The 21,221-nt window shown below is 37.7% G+C and overlaps 1 protein-coding gene across 2 annotated transcripts in view; it reads left to right on the plus strand.

Moving 5' to 3' along the window:
* LOC109407357 (serine-rich adhesin for platelets) overlaps positions 1-19,487 on the plus strand; it is a 380,979-nt gene extending 361,492 nt beyond the window's left edge. For both annotated transcript variants that reach the window (XM_062849719.1, XM_062849720.1), the window contains exons 4-5: positions 10,171-10,623; positions 15,914-19,487. In XM_062849719.1, coding sequence (XP_062705703.1) covers positions 10,171-10,623; positions 15,914-17,308 — 1,848 coding nt within the window. In that variant the 3' untranslated portion in view covers positions 17,309-19,487. The remainder of the gene's footprint in view (positions 1-10,170; positions 10,624-15,913) is intronic.
* Positions 19,488-21,221: the final 1,734 nt, after the last annotated feature.

Genomic DNA, 21,221 nt, shown 5'->3' on the forward strand with positions numbered 1-21,221 from the left:
AATCGGACACATCTCATTTAGAACTGGATGGGGGCTAGTTTGGACATCTTTAACTATAACAAAACTGCATTTAAAATTCCAGGGTTATTTAGAAAACTACATTGTACCAATACTGTAGCATACTATATCATACATGATTTCAATAAATATATGCGTTTTTAGTTGGTTCTGTGCTATCTTTGGTATTATGAGCAGCGTTATATTGCTATATAGACAGCCTGAAAACAGGGACCATCAATCCTTTATTTGGGTGAAACGGTCATTTATAATGTATAACGATACAAATATTCGATTGTATATGGTACGTTGATACATTTTGAATGAATTGATCAACCCTTTGAAATTTATGAACTGTAGAAACAATGCTGACAGAGCAAATGTTCTGATACGTTATATATATTTTATTGGTTTATTCGATGTTTTTTCGCGTCCTGACAAGCAATAAACGGTCTGTTTGAAAAATAATTTCAACCAAACGAAGGAAAAACTATTGCTTCTTAATAGTCCCAAAGACATCAAACAGATTTGAACCATATTTTGAATTCAAAAAATCCATATTCAAAAGTGTCCAAAGTAGCCCCGCATGTCAAAAGTAACCCCGCACGACGGTACTCGAGTACAACGATGACAGAATTTTCTGTCTCTCCCATTTTTACATTTCTCTGCGTTTTAAACCGTGTTTAGATAAACTTCTTTACATGCACCACAAAGCTAAGAATGCGCTCTAGCTATTCATGGAAATAGATTTAAATTATTCATTAGAACAAGTGAGTTATTAGCAGTTGAACATATTTGATATTTTTCGCAATCACCCACCTCGGCATGACTGCTCATAAATATAAATATTTTTGTGGGTAAGCGACAACTATCAAGCGCCAGCTTTACTGCCGACGGCGCGGCTGCTGATGGTATTGGTGCTGCCGTTGTTTTGTTTTTATATTACTGCCGGTATCGATGAACGGAAAAGAGAAAAAAGTCTTTTTGCCATCCCGGCTCAAGACTTTTAATGGGTTTCTGAAGAGATCTATGGCAAATTCCTAGCAAATCTCTGTGAAGCTTCATTTTAAGAATTTTGGCATATTATTGACAAGATTTTTGGTAAGTAGCTTAAAGGCGTTCTTGTCAATTGGGAAGAACATTCCTTTGACAATCATAAATACGTTATTAGTAGAATTCCTGGTCAACTAATTTCAAGCTCAATCATAGATTCTGTATCTGTTATTAAGCAAAACTTTTTAAATATTTGTTAGACTTCTTCTGCGATTTTCTCAACGAATTCATTGAAGTTACATTGCAAATTCCTTGTAGGATAGGATACCTGTGAATATTCATGACGAGCTCTTGAAAAAATATATGATGTTTATATCGAGAGAATTGGTAGACTTGATCCTTGATTTTTTACAATATCAAATAAGGTTTTTGCTGCATTAAAGATTAACTCGTGGGCGTAAATCATGAAAATTTTACTTTCCATCCCTTAGAGTATCTTAAAAGTTCAATATTGTGCACAATGATCGTTTTAGTATAAAACCATCATGCCAAAATTGAAGTCTGTATCTCATCATTTGGTCCCCCAAAGGACCTAAAGTTCTCAAAAATTGATTGAGGTAGCAAAAAACATGATTTCTTTTAAAGAAAAAAAAATCCCGCTTCTATTAAAATCGATGAACGTAAAGGGCCAAAATTGTGCTAAGAATTGCGATATCTCTTTTCATTTTTGAGTTATCGGGTAAAATATGGTCGGTTTCCTTATGGATCTCAAAAAATGGTCAAAATGTTCGTGTTTTTCGTCAATAACTCAGAAACGAAAAAAAATCGCTTCGCAGTTCTGAGCACTTTTTATTTACCATTTCCATTTTTGCAAAAATAGGCCGTCCCTTGTTGCAAAAATTGGACCCCTTGTTCTAATTAATTCGAATGATTTTCTATTAAACAGGTAAGGGAACGTCCATAAATTACGTCACGCTTTTTGCCACCCCCCTGGCATTTCAGTGAAGTGTGACAACCCATACAACAATCTCAGAGGTCTCATACAAAAAGTGTGACATAGGGGGTTGAAAATGGGCATTTTTGGCGTGACGTAATTTATGGACGCTCCCTAATGAATTTAAATATGCAAGACTTTTCTGAAGTTTCACGGTGCACTTGTCATGACTACCCGAGCAGGAGAAAATAGCTGAAGAATAACTAACTCAGGTATGGAAAATCGAATACCTACAACCTGAATGAAGTATTAAGTAGCCCTGCATAAGAGGTAAAATACCTAAAATAATAACTGGTGTGTATTCTGTGCATAACGCGTGAATAATGACATCAGGTATGGCAATACCTAAATAATAATCGGTGATTTTTCCATACAAATGGCGATTTTTCCATAATTGAATAATACCTCAAGCAGTCCTTAACACCAAACCAATAACTCGTTGAGGTATTTCATCAATAGCTACAAAATACCAAAATAAGTTATTTTCAATACCTGGATAACCGACCAATACCTTGTCATGCTATGATACCTGACTTTGGTATGCTCCAGTTATGTGGCAGTTATTCATTCCTGCTCGGGTAGGCGGTGCACCAAGTGTACCACGGTGCACGATCTGAAAACCCCTAAGATAATTATTTTTTACAAGAATTGCTCTCGTGAGAATTTGAGAATTTTTATTAACTCTATGAAAAGTTACACTTGTTTACTTATATTTTTTTTTAAAGTGAACATTTGCCCTGTACCGGTTATTTGGTCTAATTCCTGTAAGACACACCGTGCTTTTTGCTCGAATTTTGAAAATTGTTTTTTTTTTTTTTAATTTTCTTCAAATTGATGCATCTCTGTTTTGATGCATATGGTATGATTTTGTCAATAATTTTCAATTTATTAGCTTGAAAACTCAAGCTAAAAAAGGACTAACTTTGAAAGTTTTTCAGCAAATTTTCATAATATCTTTCCATGTAACAGTTGCTGGGGCACGTTCGGGATTTCCGGTGGAATTTCTCGGGTAGAAAATCGGATTGCGGCTGTAGAGTTGCTCTATGCTGCGCGGGTGGTGGTGGCATAGGATAATGAGCTACTTCATTTTCCACAAAGCTCACGGTGTTGCAGCTAACTGCCACTAGGAGGATTTCTTCTGCACGGATAGAAACTTCTGGCACTTTATGGAACACTTTATTAACTCGCAAACTTGGATTAGGAACAATTTATGAGCACTTTATTTCTTGGGAGTTCAGTTTAGACTAATTTTATTTAATAATTTATGATCTAATGAAACCTAACTGCCTACTACTACTTACAGCATTTTAATTTCATGCTATTCATTTCTAGCACTACTACTACCATCTAGCACTCAATTGCAGTACTAGAGCAAGCTGGGTTCGGCGCGAGCCTATAGAAATATATTGGAAACTAGTTGGGAACAAACAACAGTATTTCCCCATTGTTTATATTTTTGAAACAAGTACAGTGCCGATTCGTTCATTGGGGGCTCGTTAGATGGGCTGTTTCGCTGTTTGGGCCAAAACCCAACTAAAAAGCACTGTCAGTGTCAGACTCGATGTCAGAACGAAATTGACGTCTGACCGCCGTCGCATCCGAGCTCCTATATACAGGACGTTTATGCAAGTATGTGAATGTTTCGTGACGTATTTCTCTCCAGCGAATCCAGGCTGTAGTCAATTAGCATTTGATTGTGAATAAAACAGGGATTGATCATCCTGCCCCACCTAGGGTGCTCGTTATGCCCTACCCCCAAAACACATCCATTTTATCCATTTTTAAAAACATTAAATTAAGCAACATTTATAACTTTCTTCGGAGTTTCAGCGATTAGCCTTTGTCAGTTAAGGTTCAAATGAGAATTATACGTTAAAATTGAACATAGATTGCGCTAAATTTACTGCATTTGGTGACGAAGCTGCTCATTATGCCCCGCCTACCCCCACATGTCAACTGGGTCGCTACAGTTCAGTATTCAGATTTCAGAATGAAATACTTATAAATTCAAAAAAATAGCCAGTTTAACGTAAGGGAAATTTGTCTTTAATTTAATTGTCTTCTTAATTTCATTGCTTTTTCTTTTTTCATTTCCACGAACCGAACAACTTTAGGGGAACGGAACCTATCTTAAACAAATCATTATTACTTTAACTTTGATTGGCTTTTTTTCGGTGATATGGCTACTACTCGAAGAAAGAGTAGTATGGATAAGTATGGAGAAATATGGATAGTATGGACATTGTATGGAAAGTATGGATACTACTATCCCTAGGTATTCATCTAACTACTATTAAAGCCTGTATCCGCAATATTCGGGACACAGAAACACAGATGTAACTCTGCAATAGATACATTAAAATTGCTCAAATTTTGCCTAATAACATCTTAAGATGTGTTCATTTCACCTACAAAATTTCATGTGAATCGGTGCAGTACTTTTTGTTGTAGCAACGAAAGAGTAAAATGTGCGCCATTGAATTTTGTACAGCCCCAAGTTTTGCTTATCAGCGCTGTAACTTTTGAATTTGGCACAGGAAACGGCTGAAATTTTGAACACAAACCTCTCAATCTACATTTGTTCCATGGGCAAAATTTCAAAAAAATCGATACACTATCAACAATTTTATAGTCGAAACATGTTTTGGGACTGAACGTGATTTTAGCCTCTCAGACAGCAACTAGTCAGCACCCTTTATTGTTTCCATTGTACTATTGAAAGTACTATACCAATAATCATCAAATTTTGCAGGCATAATATACACATAACAAACTAGCTTCTGTGAAAATTTCATGAAAATTGGCAGAGAAATTCAAAAGTTATGAATTGGCAAAAATCGCATATGAAAAATACGAAAAATTTTCACTAACACTCACTTCTATCAACACCAGTAGCTTTCAAACCAATTGGTCAAAGTTGATGAAATTTTGCAAGAATGTGTCTCTATAAGTATCATTACTGCTAACGAAATTTCATAATTATCATCACAGAACTTTGAACTGTAGCGTAGAAGAACCATCTACTATGCGAATGAAAATTGGTCATGATTGTACAAAATGCTTAAAACCACGTCTGTTTGTTTTTCATCCACAGTTAAAAGTAATGCATCGATTTTTATGAAATTTGGCACAAATAATAAACATACACCAAAGAGTTCTCAGTCAATTATTTGGCCAATTTTACCGATTCATTACAGAGCTACTGACGTACTTCTGTGTCCCGATTATTGCGGATACAGGCTTTACCTAGCCGAGAACGTAAGGCAAAGAGATCGTCGTTGTGATTGTATTGTGCACTAATGGCCCTCTGTTAATTCCAATATCTGTAATCGCTCGCTTGCGTATCTATCCACCGTATTCTTTCATTACTTCCCTTTCTCTCTCTTACTTCGAGTAGTATTCATATCATCGAAAAAATCCAATGAAAGTTAATAATGATAAAGTCATACGGTGTATCCTAGTAAAGTATCACATTTTTATCTTTTCTAAAACGAAGCAAATAAGCGCTATTTGTTTTGTTTTTTTTTAATATTTTTTTTTTACGCGTGAGCATGCATGATAACAAAAACAACTGAAAAATCGGTACATAAATCGCCTGTATTAGAATAGAATTAACATAGACGCACGCGGATAAAGATGAGTATTCACAGAGTGTCTACTCATAAGACAAAATAAAATTCCCTGAATTTTCCAGGTTTTGTCAATAGAGAATTTTTATTGTTAATAAATAAAACAAATATAGAAGTTCTATATTTCTCACAAAATATATAGAAATATCCTCAAAACTTAAGTTAAACTTTTATGGAAAAATGTGCAAGATTTATTGTCCAAGAGCAGAGATGGAAAATTATGAAGATTGCAGATGAGCAAACACAAACCAAAACAAACCTACTCGTGAACCACATGGACTCGAGAATACTCGCACTTCTTTATTCGTGAGTAAACGAAGCTGGCAAGCACTCGCATGTGATTCGCGAAGCTTCGTGAGTTTGTTTTGCCATTTTGACAAAAACATGCATTTAACGACTGGCAGTGCTGCTTTTCAGGAATAATGAAGCATAAATCATAAGTTTATGTTGGATAATCACTGGATTTGCCATTATAACTACAATAAAATGCACTTCCCGCACCTCCACTAGTTCTCCACGAATAAAAACTCATGAGTGTTTCTGTTTTTGTTTTGTTTCTTACTCACGAAGCGAATAAACTCACATACTGTTTACTCTCAGAATCGTGAGTAAGCCTTGTGTTGGCTTTACACTCGTGAATTAAAAAAAAAAAAAGACACTACACCGTCTTCAGCCAGAGGCTGCACAGACTGAACATTACACTAACACGAGACAACGGACAACACACATAACACCCAGTGGCCCAATGGAGAATTTTCCGTTTGACGAAAAGTTTTCCCCGACTGGAGCGGGAATCGAACCCGCACTCCGAGGCTTACGAAACGCTTAGACGACTGGCGCCGCTAACCGCACGGCCACGAAGCCCACTTGCTTCATGATGAGAGTAATTCCATCACTGTCGAAGAGCTTTTCCCAAGTCGCTCAATTATTTAAAGAACTGTTAAACGAAACAAAACTCTCTCGAAAATAATGCCAAAATCGGTTGAGGAATATTTCTAAACTTTTCCCAAAGTGTTTTTGGGTTAATTGCAAGAATTACTTTGACATTTCCACCTGCAACATCCACATACTCTAAAAAACCAAGAAATAAACATTTAGGAGTTCAATCAGTAATTTCACACCGTTAAATTCCATACACGGTTTTAAATTTGAACTGTACTTGATGTTTGTACTCTGGGCTGATGGTGTAGTTATTCTGAGATTTCGAAGTTTTACCCATGATTCTTTTTTCAAATACTTCCAGAATTCCTCCTTTAAATTCATATCCAGTTTCCCGCAGAGTTTTTCCTAGAAATTATCAAACGATTTTAATTTTTTGGCTTTCTCTAGTTTTCCCAAGTATATCCAGAGGTTATTACGTATTTGCTTCCATACATAGCTCCTTCCAAGATTTTGCACGATTTCAGGTTTTCCGAGGTTTTCACGGGGTCTCTGCTAAAGTATGTATTTACTTTCTTCCAGAGTTTCTCGCAGAATCCCTCCCGGAGATCTTTCCATTTTTTCCCCAAAGTTCTTCCAGGAATTTCTCTAAGTGGTTTCGGGGTAGCTTTCCAAGAGTTTCTCTAGGATTTTTTGCAGAAGTTCTTCCAGGAATTTCTTCAAGAGAATGTTCTTGGATATTTCTCGTGGATTGTTTTGCGGGATTTCGCACTTAGTTCATCCCGGGATTACTTTTAAAGATTTTCAGAGTTCCTCCCTAAATTTCCTCAATATTTCTTACTGATATTAGTCCCCGCACTTTTTTCGAGATGTCGCAGTTTCTCTCAGGATTACTTTCGTAGTTCCTCTCGAGGTTTCTCCAATATTAAGTCTTTGCCGAGTTTTTCGTAAAATTTGACCGGGATTCCTTCATATATTTCTCCAGGAATTTCTTACAAGAAATTTCGTAAGTTATCCCAGGAGATATTCCGAGAAAAACTCTTTTAAAAATCCTGCAAGAACTTCAGGAGCAATTTTTAAAGAAATCCCAAAGAGGAGCATCCAGAATCCTTGGATAATTTCTGGTAGAGATTCCGGAAAGAGCTCTGGAAATAAATCCGAGAAAATCAGTAAGAAAATAAAGTGAGGCGGATCAATGCACCAAATTAGATAATCAATTACAAGGGAAAGCCTTAGTAAATATCAAAAAAAATCAAGGGACGAACTCCATGAGAAATACCAGCAGTAGCTCCTGAAGAAATCCGAAATGGTTCTCTGAAACATCTTCTGTAGAAATCCAAAGAGAAACTCTAGACTTCGGAAGAAATCCCGGAAGGAGCATCCACAGAATCAATAATTTTCTCCTTAAAACCGTTGGAGAAGCTTTAGTAGAAATCCCAGAAATAACTCCTTCAAGAGGAATCTCGCGAAAAACTCTAACAAAAATAAAGTGACAACATCTGCGGTATATCCTGGGAGAAACTCTTGTGGAGATCCCGGGATAAATCCTGGTAGAAACCGACGGGAACTCTGGGAGCAATACTGGGAGATCTCTAGAGAAATTCTGTATGATCATCGTAAAAAATCCATAAGAAATCAATTGGAATTCCGGAATCCGGGAAGATTCCCAAGCAAGAACAAATGTTTGAATCTTGAAAAATGCTAGTGGGAATCCGAAAGGAATTCAAAATGGAATACCAAGACAAATGGCGTGAAAAAATACGGAAAACTAACCGTGGGAGGTATTTCCGAAGAAACTCCAGAAGAAAACCCTGACAGAATTTCTGGAATAATCGTTATAGCCGTGTTCTAACACTACATAATCGAAAACTTTTTTATTCAGACCCATGATGTAGTGAACTTTGAAATTCGCTACTTTTTATTCATACGACCAAATATTTTGTTTTTTTTTTCATCGGTGCAAGTATTCACGATATTCCCTGAGTATTCCAGGTTTTTCTCTCTTAAATAAAATTCCCTGAGGATTCCCGGCTTCCCAGGCTTTTCCAGGCAGTAGACACCCTCATTCATACACTACTGATTACCTTCATCAATTTCTAATTGGCCATCACTTTCTTGGTGATCTCCTGGATGATTCGGGGTAATGGCCCATTTGGGGTAGTGACCTTCGGGATAATAACCATTCCGAGCAGTGGCCTATTCGGGGTAGTGGTGTTCGGAGTAATGAGGTGGAGTCGACCGAATATACCTCTGCGTCTGCACAAATTCATGCGGATGTCGGTGTTTTAGGACATTTGCCCGAATTCCATTATCCCGAATGACCCATTACACCGAATGATGTATTCACCAGCCAATCTGGAGACCCGCTCTGGGTTATTAACGGTGCACCAAGTGATTAATAACAATTTCAACAAAGATTTTCCTTCTTGAGCGTATGTTTTTCTTTCTGGCATTATTAGTAAGAAACTTTTTGGCATTCTATTAGTAGTTATCAGATGCTTCTTTTAAACATAGGATATTATTTCTAGTTGTTCTTTGAAAGAATTGAAAGAATTTGTTCGCGTTACAACTGTTTATATTTCTATCTGAGATTTTTCCTTATTTTAATCATAGGCTATTCTTTCATGTTATAACAGAATGAAATTTTATCAACCAAGCTAGTTCATTCCTGGACGGAGTAATGGGTCATTCAGATGACCCATTGGTCATCCGGGGTAATGAGTATTCGGGGTAGTGGAATTCGGGGAAATGTCATAGAGTCGTTGGTGGGATATGGTAAGCGATGGGTTCACACATTGGTGCGTGGATGCCAGGCCTAAAAAGATAGATTAGTGTATTTATTACTTTGAAGATAATGCGGCTTAATTTGTTTGATTGCATAACTCGTAGGCGTTATATGATAGATTTACACTGTGCTGTGAAAGTTGGAAGGAAGGGAAACGGTTTTTTCAAGCTGTTTCTGTTCTAGTGATAGCTAAGAACATGTGAATATACATGAGTTGAATATGTAGAGAGGAGATAGAAAGAATATAGAAAGATACAAAGTAGGAGGAAAGGGACGGACCAGGGATTGAATCTAGGACCTTCTGCATACTAATCAGAAGTGGTAGCCACTAGACTAAAAATTTCAGTTGAAACTAACATTTGGAAGCTGAGATGTTTGAACAACTCTAAAGAAAGGCAACACTTGGTAACAAACCAACAATGAAATATATTTCTTAAATCAAATCATATTTCCCCCAAAGAAATAATCCAAACTGACAGCAAACAAAAATACAAACGAACCTTCCGCTCAACAAAACCACCGAAAACCGGATGGAGTTTGCGAGAAGTGGAAAATTGAATCGATTCCCATTGGTCTCAAATTGATACTCGTCCTTTTTTTCTTGCTTATCACCTTCCGATATCGATTGCCTTCGTTTTGCTCAAGGACCTTTCCTTTTTTGCCGGCTATCTCGGCTGGAGAAAGGAAGGATAGCTGTGTTCCTTCCGGCTGTAGCCTAACCAGATGACACCTTGACGTTCGATTGCGATAGAATACACATAGTATGAAAATCAATAAAACCTTGTCGATAGGTTGGCCAGAAAACCTCCGTTGGCTGGTCCCGACGTTTGATGTGCTGTTAAGATTAGAACTTTATGACGGTCTAATCGCTATTTTTTCCCTCGTGGTTTCAGGATCCAACGATAGCGGCCGTGGCCGCGGCCGTTATCCAGGAGGAAGAAGAACGTGAACTACAGGAAGCGATCGAAGCGACGGCGTTCTCGCTGCTCCAGGAGGAACTGCACATCAACTATCCGGGCCTGAAGCGGGACCGGTTGCTCTCGCTGGGCAACGTCAGTGCGCCGCCGATGCTGAATCGTAACTCGCGGTTTTCGTCCGTCGGCGGTGGGTACAGCAGTTTGCTGAACCCACCGCGGCGGTATTCGTATGCGAGCAGCCGGGGGCACCGGAACAGCGTTTCGGTGTCGTCGAGGATACTCAGTGCCTACAATATGGGTGAAAGCTTTGGGCAGGATGACTACTTTCCGGAGAGCGACGGTGAGGAAGCCGACGATGAGTTCGACCAGTTTACAACGACAGCGGACGTGGGTTATCCGCCGGGGAATTTTCTAGCTGTGCCTGGAAGGGTGAGTATTTGGGTGGGGTAAAAGGTGATCTTATGAATAAAAAGTAACGAGCTTTACTTCAAGTAGCATCTACTCAGAAGTAAAGTCCATAAAACTTACAAACCTATTGGTTTGAAAATGGTTTTTCATTAGGGCCTAACTGACATGTTTAATTATTACCTTTCATCGAACCGATCGATTGTGTAATTGCAGAAAAAAGTATTAAGTTTATCTATATCTATAAAGAAAGACTACATTTTGCTCCAGAAACAAGAAGCACAACGAATTATTATGCTTTGGTCAAGTTATTAGCGAAAATTAGAATCGACGAAGAGAAATGGATCAAGTCAGTACTCAATAAGACCCTAGAAGGTTATTGTCCAAGTGATCGATGATTTTACTGAGATGCTGAAAATTCCGAATGAAGGACATCACATTACTTCCTTCAGTAATTTCATCAGGCATTCTTTCTAGAAAGAAAGATTCTTCCAGAGTTTCTCACAAGATTTCTTCCCAATTTCCTCTCAGAATTTATCCTAAGATTCCTCCTTGAATTTCTCCAGAATATTTCTTCGAATTCCCTCCAAGATTTTTTCCTTCCGTAATTTTTGCGGATTCTAGAAATTGTTTCAGAACTTCTTCCGATTCCAGGGTTCCCCCATGAATTCCCATGACATTCCTTCCGGAATTTCTCCAAAAGGGATTCTGTATTAATCCCATGTCAGGATGTCTTGGAGAAGTTTTCCCGGTATGGCTTTCAGGTACCCTCATCAGATTTCCCTCCGGAGTTTCTTCTGTGATTTCTTCAAGATTTTTTTGTGAGATTTCTCCCAGGATCAGTGCTGAAAGTGTCACTTCAACATCTTCAATCACTTACAGCTCATTTCAGAAGCTGAACTTGAGAATAAGATATAGCTGCACATATACCAGTTCTACAAGAAAGTCACGGAAAAACCGACCCTTTTCTAATATTTAGAGTAAATGTCATCGACTCATGTATATCAATAGGCATTTTTTGAGGATAGTCGATGACATTGACCTTAAATATTAAAGTGAGAGCTGTTTTCCGTGACTTTCTTGTACAACTAGTCTAGCCCCGAAAACATTCCATATACCATATTTTCAGGTTTAGGTTGTGAAATGATCTGTAGGTGATTGAATCTAGATATGTCGATATGAAATTTTAAGCATTGCCCAGGTCCAGGGTTTATCTATAGATTCCTACAGAAGTTTCTCGAGAGACATTTCCCAGGTATTTGGCGGGGTCTTTCTTGGAGATTCTGCAGAAATGTCTACTTTTTTACTATCTTCTTCAAAGAGGTTTAAAGCATTGATCATCTTGGAATTTGTGCCGGAGTTCCCTTGAGATTTGTTTCGAATTACTCCCGCGATTTCTCTTTAATTATCTTCCAGGATTCCGCCCATGCTTAGAAAAAAAAACAGTGCTTCGAGCATGAGTATTGAGTACTCATTTACTGAAACTATGAAATGCATCAAAGTTAATCATACCCGAAATACTTCTTTATAAGAGTGCAGAGTTCCTCCTCTAGAAGTTTCTTCTGGGATTTTCCAAAAGTTCTTTGTGGAATTTCTCCTGCAGTTCCTCGTAAGACTTTGTTCGAAACAAAGCTCTTTCGGAGAGTTTTTTTTTTCAATTATTTCTAAAACTTTTTTTGATTTTTGTCTTGGAGTTTCTCTCAGGATATGATAACCTTCAGAATTTCTTGTGAGAAATTCCTGGAAAAATCCCGGGAGGAATCCTGGTAGAATCCCGAGAGAAACTCCTCCAAAAATCACAAGAGCTTTGGACATAAACATCAAGAAAACCTTTGGGAATAATTCTTGGAAACTTCTAGCAACAATCCCGGAAAGAAATGTAAGAGAAATTCTGGGAGGAGCTCTCTAGGAATACCTTCTGAAGAACCTCAGGGATTTCCTGTGAGAACTTCCAAAAGAAATATCGGAAGGAAAACCATGAAGAATTTCGGCAGAAATTTCAGGAGGAACTCCTGCACAAATCACGAGAAAAAATTCGAGAAAAAAAACAACTAAAAATTTTCTGTGAGTAATCCCGGGGAAAATCTGTAAGAAGATTTAGAAACAATCGTAAAAGCAATCCCGGAAGAAATTCTGCGAGAAACTCTGGGAACGATTCAGGAAAGGAATTTGGGAAACGTTCAGATGAAACCTCGGGTCCAGCTTACACGAAGTCGTACAGTGTATCAAACAATTGCCCGTACAGCAATTTTTTGGTCTAAATAATTTTTCATTTAAGGACAAGGTATTTGGAGTACATTGCTCAAAACTTTTAGAGCACCGTTTTTTAGAACCGTTGAACGGATTCGGATGAAAATGCATCACGCTGTTGATAACCACGTAACAATTAGCGTGATGCATTTTCATCCAAATCCATTCAACGGTTCTAAAAAACGGTGCTCTAGAAAGTTTGAGCTATGTACTCCAAATACCTTGTCCTTAAATGATTATAACTTTTTTATACGTCAATCAAAGACGCTGAAATTTTGACCAATTATAACCCATATATTAAAGTTCCATTGATAAAATTTTGAGCGAGATCGAATAAGTTTTCTGAAAGTTATAGAATTTTTAGTAAAACTTATAAAATTTTTGATTACATTTTTAAAACATTATATCTCAATATGTACTTGATGAAACTTTTTCAATATTTTTCGTGTTACAGCTTATACCTAAGGCTTTTATATGTAGCTTCGTTTAAAGTTTTATATTCACTACAAAAAATATGAAAAATCTGTATATGTTCAGAGTGTCATTTGAAAATTTGTCATATTTTGATCAATAAAAGTGCCAAGTGTTTTCAACTTTTTTAAACTCTCTTAATGATATATTTTTATACAGGACCTACTAAACTACATATGAAGAGTAGGTCCTATGGATTTTTCGTTTAGTTAATGCACTTTTATTGGTGGAAAACGTTTGGCAGATTATATGTGCAAAATATGGTAAATTTTAAAACATCGTCAACTACATACGCACATTTTTCATATTTTTTGTAGTGAATATAAAACCCCAAACATGGCTGCCTATGAAAGCCTTAGGTTTAAGATGTAACACAAAAAAAAATTGAAAAAATTTCATCGAGTACATATTGAGATATAATGTTTTAAAAATGTGTTCAAAAATCTTATAAGTTTTACTAAAAGTTCTATAACTTTCAGAAAACTTATTCGATCTTGCTCAAAATTTTACTAATGGAGCTTTAATATATGATTCATGATTGGTCAAAATTTCAGCGTTCCTGATTGACGCATAAAAAAGTTATTGACATTAGAATGAAAAATTATTTTGACCAAAATTTTGCTGTACGGACAATGGTTTGATACACTGTATATGACACTTTTCAAGCACTTCTACACCGCGGTTTGGAGTTCAAAAACCGAACAATAACTCCGAGCACCTGCTGTCAATTTTCAATGTTTTGCACCAAAATGAAGATGATTACTTATATTATTCTAATAAAAGTACTCGAAACTTTGAAAACTGTGTCGAAGAAGTAGCAAATTTCTTGGCGTTCAGTCATTTTTGCGATAATGTCTCGTTACGCTGCATTTCTTGATTTCTTTCGAAACAAAAAAGTCGAGTTCCCAATTAGAAACATAAATTGAATCTTCTATAAAAGTTTGATTCTCGCGCAAAACGTGACGCATGGAATGTGTCATATGATGTTGAGTAAGTTACCAAAGTGAAGGCCTTATACGTGCGTACTCCCATCCCGGGTAGAAGAAAATAACTAACGAAGATCAAATTTTGCCATTAAAAATGAATAGCTGAATGGTAAAATGTGTTATTGGTTTGTTGGGAATAAGAGCTAAAAGAACAAAAATAATAACTGACTTTGAACCGGAAAATAACTCAATAATAACTAATTTTGTCCTTACAAGAACAAACCAAGGACAAAATATTTCAAAGAGGAGAATAACTGAATAAGTTATTATCGAGTTATTGAGAACAAAGTAAGAGCAAAATAAGTTATTTCAAATAAGATCATCATAATTGTAAATTTTGTTCTTATGATTGGAAAAAAACTGTATTATAAGTTCTCAAATGTTTTGTCCTTGGTTTGATCTTATAATAACACAATAAGTTATTATTAACTTTTTTCTGGAGCTAAGTGAGTTATTTTTTTTTTGTTCTTTTAGCTTTTAGACCAATAACAAAATTTGCTCTTCACCTTGCTCTTCACCAATATTCTATTTAAAATAAAATAAATACTAAATAACTCATCAATAACAAAACAAGTTATGATTGCAAAATATGCAATAAGGGTGTTAGTTTACTTAGGATGCTCAGAATAACTCATTTTGCTATGATTGCATATTTTGTTATTTTTCAGTTATTTATTGTTATTCAATAATAACTCAGAAATAACAAATTTTGCAATGATAACACTTTTTGTTCTTAGCGAGTTATTTTGTGTTATCCATAAATAACATAAGAATGATGAAATGAGATATGATGGCAAAATTTGTTATTATTTTGTCCTTGGTTTGTTCTTCGCCTCTACTCGGGATTGAACCGCAAGTAAAATATACGCATATCGCCCTTACTTTAGCAACCTATTCAACGTCATATACGATCTTGTGTTGGCAGGAGAAGGAATACCTGAGATGAATTTTAGGATACACTGCGGGAGAAATTGCGGAATAAACTTCTACAGACATCTCATGAAGAAATGCTGAGGAAACTTCTGCAAAATAATCTTAGGAAATCCCACGTCGAACATTGTTTCCGCAGAAAAAACACTAGCGAGCCTATCCCGGAAAACTTCTAAGAAAAAAAAATCCTGAAACGAACCCCAGATGTCTGGATGCAATTTGGGGAAAACCTCTGAGTGAAATATCGGGAGCAACTCGGGAAAAACTCAAGAAAGAAATCTTAATTGAATACTTCGGGATAAAAATAAGGAGGAACTTTGGGAAGTATGTCAGAAGAACTCGGGGAGGAATTCTGTAAAAAAAAAGTCAGCTGGGACCGCGGTAGATATTCAAGGAGATAAAGCTAGGCTTGGACAGGTCCACAGAACCATCGTAAAACTGAACGGTGTCCAAAACCTCTTCAAACCCAATTGGATTTCAAATTGTTGCATGGGAAACTTTTGAGGAGTTTTGAGATGATCAAAACTAAGTCTATTTAATCTTTGGACAGCACCTAGCATGCATGCAACCGAAGAAGTGATAGTTCCGTTTGCCGGAATATATGTATATTGGCGACATTTAAAGAGCTATTGCTTGTGCCATTTACTAATTTACCTTTCATTTTGTTTGTTCCTCAGGGGATAGAATCGCGACGGAGCAGTGCGATGACTTGCTGCAGTACGGAAAGTTCCTTCCTGGAGCGACGCTGTTCCGCCATTACGCTAGGACTATCTTCGTTACCACCGATTTCGCGATCACCGTCGAGGCAGCAGAGTCGAAGCGACGATCGTAGCCAAATGATGAACGGATCCGCCCTGGGGGCGACCTGTGCCGACTGGGATGCGTTCTATCCCGGAATTAATATTATTGAAGCAACGCCAAAATCGTCGCCATGTCCCAGCGAACGGGTGGCGCATCGATCAACGAGTCTATCAGCGCGAGACAGTTTTACCGGTAGTAGGAAGCATCGACTTTGCGACGATAACTCGATCGATTGTATATCCGAGTATCCCGATACGAATGGTGCTGAATTTAGCCATAACCAAAAGCCACTACGACAGAGTTATAGCAGTAGCAGTAGAATAGATGATATTAGTATAGCAAACCATAATCCTAGCAGTAATATCGTTGTACGTAGAGCTCCTCTTGCGTCGCTTAGTTCCTTTAAGATGTCGTCGGCCGACTGCCAGGATAGCGATCTACGCAGCTGTGGGTCGGATTCGGTGTTCGACGACAGCTGCGCAGATACCGACGAAGATCTGCAACAGTTCAGTACCGACAGCGACGAGCTCAGTATTCCAGACGAGGGCGAATGTTCCGTAGCTCCCGTGGTGATTAAGGTCGCAGGTCCTAGCACTTCGGTATCTTATTCCGTTGAAACAGTAGGGACTGGTGGCACGGCTGCAGGACCAAGCAGCAGTAGTAGTAGTACAAACCGGATACAGCAGCAACTACACCAACGCGATGCCAGCAGCGGTGCCATCAGTGATACGGTTTACGTTGATATCGAGCACCCTAATGAAACTAGTTGTTTAAGTAGTCTTTCAAATAGTAATCGTCGTGGTAAAGCAAAACTGAAAACCGATAAAGTGAGTTTAGTGACTAAAATCGAAACAAAAGCAATCATCGAAAGACAGCAACAAAATGACAGCCGAGATCGGTCACCATCTCCGCGATCATCAGCACAGTTGCACGGAAAGTCAACGGCCAGCGGTGCAACCATGCCTAGCAATCAAACGTCTAGCGGTCATTCAAGTAGTCATAAAAGTAAAGGCAACAATAACACTAGCTCTAGTACTCCAAATAATGAAAACGACGATAATAGCAATCAAGTTGAGGACGCAGCCAATACTAAGTGCGTTGAAGTTAATGTTATAATCAAAAACCATAGCAGTAATATCAAAAGCCCCTCTGTGATTCTCGAGCTACCTATACTGACGATAGATGAGGATAGCTCCCAGTCGCCACTGTCGCCGGTGGATCCTTGCGTGCCTGGTCCATCGCGGAAGTGGTCCAAGGAGACGCTATTCTAGTTGCAACGGTTTCGACTGTCACTGTCCTTCCATCTACAACTCTATTTTACACCAACCAACCAACCAACACACCACCAACATACACCAACAACAAAAACAACAGTACCACCAGACAACAAATCATTCATACGGGTCATGATGGGTTGAACACGGATTAACAACTTCATGTTTCATGCACTTATCATCAACTCCCGAATTCAATCGAAAACTAATTTCAGTATCTCTAATAGCAATCTATCGTTCCGTCCAGTAACCACTCATAGTATTTGTTAAACGTTGTAAAGCGGTGTCAAACGTTGATATTCACAATTTGGCTGATAATACGAAATATGTGTATCTTGACGCGATAAATAGAATCAATTTTTAAGTGGTTTTGCAAAACGGAAAATTGGTAGAACAAGAATGGATGGTGTCAGGGATTCTAATAGCCATTTGGCAACTATATGTATGTGCTGTCTATGTCAAAATCAGTTGAAAGTCGGCTTTCCTACAGCAAGGGGTGCAGGAGATAATAATAACAATCGTATCCATGTATAGCTGAATAGACTACCTTGCCAGAGTTGTTGAAGTTGCCAACTACGTATATCTCTTTATCCGCTCAACCAACTTCTGGCGCTACTCATTTGCCACACCTTCTGCTAACAAGCTCTGGATATTGCAACCCAGCGGTAGCAGAATTTTTGATTTCCTTATAGAGGACTATGCACGACAACGAGGTAATGATCCAGAGTGGAGGTATGGTCCTCTGAAGGTCCACCAGGACATGGACTATTTGGTTGCATGTTCCGCCATCTGGGTACATGCAGTTGTGTTTACGGATATCTTTGCGTAAACAGAGTCAAGGACGGAAAAGTCCACCCCACCGACCAAGTATTAGCGTCCTTTATAGCAATTTTCACGTCATGTTTTGGACACTCTCCGTAGGTTTTGTTGAGATATTCGTAAAACTACAGATAACAGACGTTAATGCTAGCATACAAAATATGTCTAAACCCTTTCAACCGTCATTTTAATAAGGAAACCTAACTGGCAACCATTTGAAGATGACGCAACGATCGCATTCATATCGCTTGAGTGCAAATGGCCAACGCAAAAAATCTCAGTCAGATAGCAATTCGTTGTGTACATGGAAGCAGTAAGCAACTTACATTTGTTTCTACAGTTTTTACACAGGTTTTGAGTTAGAGTGGAGCCTCGTAGCCGTGCGGTTAGGGTCACCAAGCTTCTAATCGCACCATGCAATGGTACGATTTACTAACAATTACATCACTTTAGCTAAACGACTGGCCAAAGTAATTTATCCGAAGTTGTTAGCCGTATTGGTTGGTCCAGAACCATTTGGAATTGGAACTACTAACCTGTGTTTCATCCAATATCCTCGGGATCGACTGATTTCCTCTGGCTTTTCGGAGATCAAATACAATCTCTTTCATGGAGAAAGAAATGTTGAAGTCTTGTCCGTGGTCTAGTGCATTGCAGTTGCTCCAAACGGTTGACAATCGAGGAAGGTTTTATTGTAGCACTCCATGGACGAAGCGTCCTTGAAAAAATCGACCAAGACGTCCGCCATGACTGCTGGATCTCTCGTGCAGATATTATTCACTTTCAGAGCAATGCAATTAGGCTTCGCTAATTGACTGTCGTCCAAAAGCTTACTCCAGGATTTTTGCTTTGCCTCCCGTATCACTCGACGACAGCTATTATGAGCCTCGTGGTACCAGTTAGTGGCATCTATTTTTGGGGTTTTCATCGAGATGTCGTTTGCATGCTCTGGTCGCTTTGCGGCGAACTTAAATCATTTTTCTGTTTCGTCTGATCACCAATGTAAACCTCGTCGTCCAGCATTATGGCTATCTCTAGCTCTAGATATCCAGTTCGTCGCAGCACTATTGAGTACGGAAGTATGATTCAATGTATTTGATGAGGAACATTCGTTGAGCTTATCATCAATTATTTCTTGAAAGTTGATTCAGATCACTTCATATTTCCATCTAGAGCATCTGGACGTTTCCGGTGCAATGTTGCCGGTGAGAGATAACCAAATCGGGAAGTGATCGCATCCATGTAGATCTGGACCACACCCAACAAACATTGTTGCTGTATAAAAGTGGAACGAACCACTCTTAAGCAAACTTCAGCTTAAGAAACTGCTATTCAGCTAGTTCTGTTACTTGGGCAGCCCAGAAGAATCGATTGCCATGGCATGACGAAATCAACGAAAATAGGCGTGCCATCATTGAGCAAAAGTAGCTAAGTATTTGTTTCATCCCAAAACATAAAGTTTTGATATGATAATATGTTCAAGAAACATTTGTCATTATTTCTAGATATTATACCATGAGGTCACCATTCACCGCTCGTATACGATTTACATTCAAATCGTATGAAACAAGCGATCAATGGAGCATGAGCGATGAATAGCGACCTCAAGGTACCTATTATACTCAAGGGCTTATATAACCACAGCTGTAAAAGCGTTTCAGCAAGATGGGTTCGATTCCCGGTCAGTCCAGGAACATTCCTTAATAGAAATTTCCTTGACTTCCTTGGACATAAAGTGTCTTCGTGCCTGCCACGCGATTTACACATGCAAAAGGAAGCTCTCAGGTAATAAAGCTGAGAAGAAGGCTTTGCCCCAGTAGGGTCGTTAGGTCAATCAAGAAGAAAAGAAGAAGAACCTCTTATACCAATTAAACCAACATCACCCTTAGGTCGTCATAACTACACGTTTACCCAGGAAGGAGAACATGCACAATGCTATGCGTTGCACACAAATCACGACATCATTTGAATACTATCCATTTCCGTTTTGCAAATCTACAAGAATCTACAGAATCAGCAGAATTCTATTACGAGTAAACCAATTTATCTAGCAATCTGTTATTCCTAATTGAACCACATCAAACAAACAACAATCTATATAGCATCAATTTGTTGAAAATACAAGCATGAACAAATGAATAACAGAAGTATCTGTCGATTTCAATTCAATATTAGTTCTGTGTACAAGAAGAAACGTGCAAAAGCGATGGAAGCAGATATGTAATTGAAAAATGTGCCTACGAATCATTGTATATTTAGGAAGATCGAAAATTATTGGTTATATTATCTAACTGAATCGTTATAAGCGTTTATTACTGTTTAAACAAAAATCAGAAGTTATAATTTTCAAACTGTAGCGTTATCTTACGCAGATGCTAAATTCCCTCAAACAATACTCCAAGAGGTCTGCAGTTTCACCTTCCAAACATAGCGTTTTTTTTTTTTTTTTTTTTTTTTTTTTTTTTTTTTTTTTTTTTTTTTTTTTTTTTTTTTTTTTTATCTTTATTAGTATCTCCATTAATTTTTACATTCTTCAACTCAATCTAGGTGTTCTGTGTATTATAACACACTATCATCCTAATTTGGTGAAATAAATTTAAGCTATTATCAATACCAATTAATAACATATTACATTTCATTTGCTGTAGCAGTTAAGATTTTTTGCAGGCTTTATTTTTCACCTGCGTGTCAGAAATACATTTTTTTAACTTATCCTAACCCCAACCCAACTTAAACTAATTATACAAAGAACTAATCGTAGCAATAGAAGACTGCAACGATTTTTGACGAAAGTTGGCAATGATTTTAGTTGACATCTGTTCCAATGTTTCAATATTAGAAATTTGATGCAACTCATTAGTGCTATACCAGGGAGGCAACTTCAGAATCATTTTCAAAATTTTATTTTGAATTCTCTGAAGTTGCTTCTTTCTGGTATTGCAACAGCTCGACCATATTGGGACAGCGTACAACATGGCCGGTCTGAAAATTTGTTTATAAATCAAAAATTTGTTTTTGCGACAAAGTTTTGATTTTCTATTAATAAGTGGGTATAAACACTTAATGTATTTATTGCACTTTGTTTGAATAC

This window comes from Aedes albopictus, chromosome 2, assembly GCF_035046485.1.
Source record: "Aedes albopictus strain Foshan chromosome 2, AalbF5, whole genome shotgun sequence".
Lineage (NCBI taxonomy): Eukaryota > Metazoa > Arthropoda > Insecta > Diptera > Culicidae > Aedes > Aedes albopictus.